Genomic DNA, 1484 nt, shown 5'->3' with positions numbered 1-1484 from the left:
GGGAATATTTGTCAAAGTGAATTTTTTTATTTTCATACTCTGCACCCCAGTATTGTTAAATTGGCAGGTTTGGAAGGGATGCGATTTGTAAAAGCTTGGCTTGATTGACCGACTTTGATAAACGGACCTTTGTCCTATTCAAAAAATGATTTGTGGACCTTCAAGATTTGTATTTGAGTACCCCTGCTGTATAATCAGTAAAACTGACCTGAGTTGCACTGTACTTTGTGCGTTCTTTTTCATTCTACATTACATCAAACTCTCCTGGATGAAATAGACGATCTACAAGAACACAACGCGCCCCCAGAATAAGGATGCTGGGGTTCCAGTGGTTAATTAATGTGTATATACTCTGGCAGTTAAAGAGTTAAATGTCAAGTATGAAGTTATTTTCAATCTGTCCTAATGGAAACGGGTATTCTCTCAAGTTTTCCTCGTGACATACTGTATCTTGGGGATCTTATCTTTGTTGAACAACAAACGTGACCTGGGTCCTCTCTCTCTCTGTGTCTCTCTGTGTCTCTCTCTCTCTCTCTCTCTCAACAGGAGCGTTCCCTCCGGCGAAAGGCCAGAAGGAGATCGCCTCGTGGCCGATGAACCTGGACGTGGCCTGGCTGTGCGTCATCCAGGTCATGGCCTTCGCCTCCGGCTACTTCTGGTACTCCGTGTTCCGCTACCTGTACGGCTGCGTGTTCTGAGCGGGCGGGGCCGGCGGCGCTCGGCTTTTTAAAAAAGAAGAGAAAAAAGAAAAGAAAACAACGAGGCGAAGTGGAAGGAAGGAAGGAAGGAACGGGACGATGAGTCTTCGGTGGAACCGTCGGCGAAAAGCCTCAGGATCCGTTTTTTGTAGGGGGCGTAACGGCGCCCCCTATACCCCCCTACCCCCACACCTCCACCCCCCACCACCACCCACACCCCCTAACCCCCCCCCCCACGATGGATGAATGTACATTTGAGAAAAGAGGAAGAGACTGAAAAAAAAAAGACGAAGGGAAACGTTACGGGTTAGACGAGTGCACAGACAATACTACAGACGAACATAATGCATACGAACTTGGTCTCACACACACACACGCCTACATGACACACTCGCTCCGAAACCCTAGCAGATAAACCGTATCGTTTTGGCGATCCCCTCCCCCTCCCCGTCACGACTCCCCCGCCCCCCCCCCCACACACACGTCGATGTTGTTTACATGTTCCTCATTATGCGTTGGCCACGCCCACTTCGCTCAGAACATTTTTACTTTATAATAATCTTAAACGATCACGAACGAGGCTCAGGACCATTCCCCCCCCCCCGGGCCACAGACCCCCCCCCCCCCAAGCCACCAGGAGCTGTGCTGGACCCTTGAAAAAAAAAAAAGAAGAAAACCCAGAATCTCTTTTTCCCCAGGCTTTCGCCGTAGTCGTTTTACAATGCGTGCGTGCGTGCGTGCTTGCGTGTGTGTGTGTGCGTCCGTGCGTGTGTTTGTGTCTGTGTG

At 49.7% G+C, this 1484-nt stretch overlaps 1 protein-coding gene across 1 annotated transcript in view; it reads left to right on the top strand.

Moving 5' to 3' along the window:
- The window catches only part of lpgat1 (lysophosphatidylglycerol acyltransferase 1), a 96917-nt gene extending 95433 nt beyond the window's left edge, over positions 1–1484 (top strand). The window contains exon 8 of the mRNA XM_080454150.1: positions 547–1484. Coding sequence (XP_080310276.1) covers positions 547–698 — 152 coding nt within the window. The 3' untranslated portion in view covers positions 699–1484. The remainder of the gene's footprint in view (positions 1–546) is intronic.

The sequence above is a fragment of the Gymnoscopelus braueri genome (genome assembly GCF_963280865.1).
Source record: "Gymnoscopelus braueri genome assembly, chromosome: 16".
NCBI lineage: Eukaryota > Metazoa > Chordata > Actinopteri > Myctophiformes > Myctophidae > Gymnoscopelus > Gymnoscopelus braueri.
The sequence above is the reverse complement of the archived record's forward strand: the minus strand, read 5'-3'. Positions and strand labels throughout refer to the sequence as shown.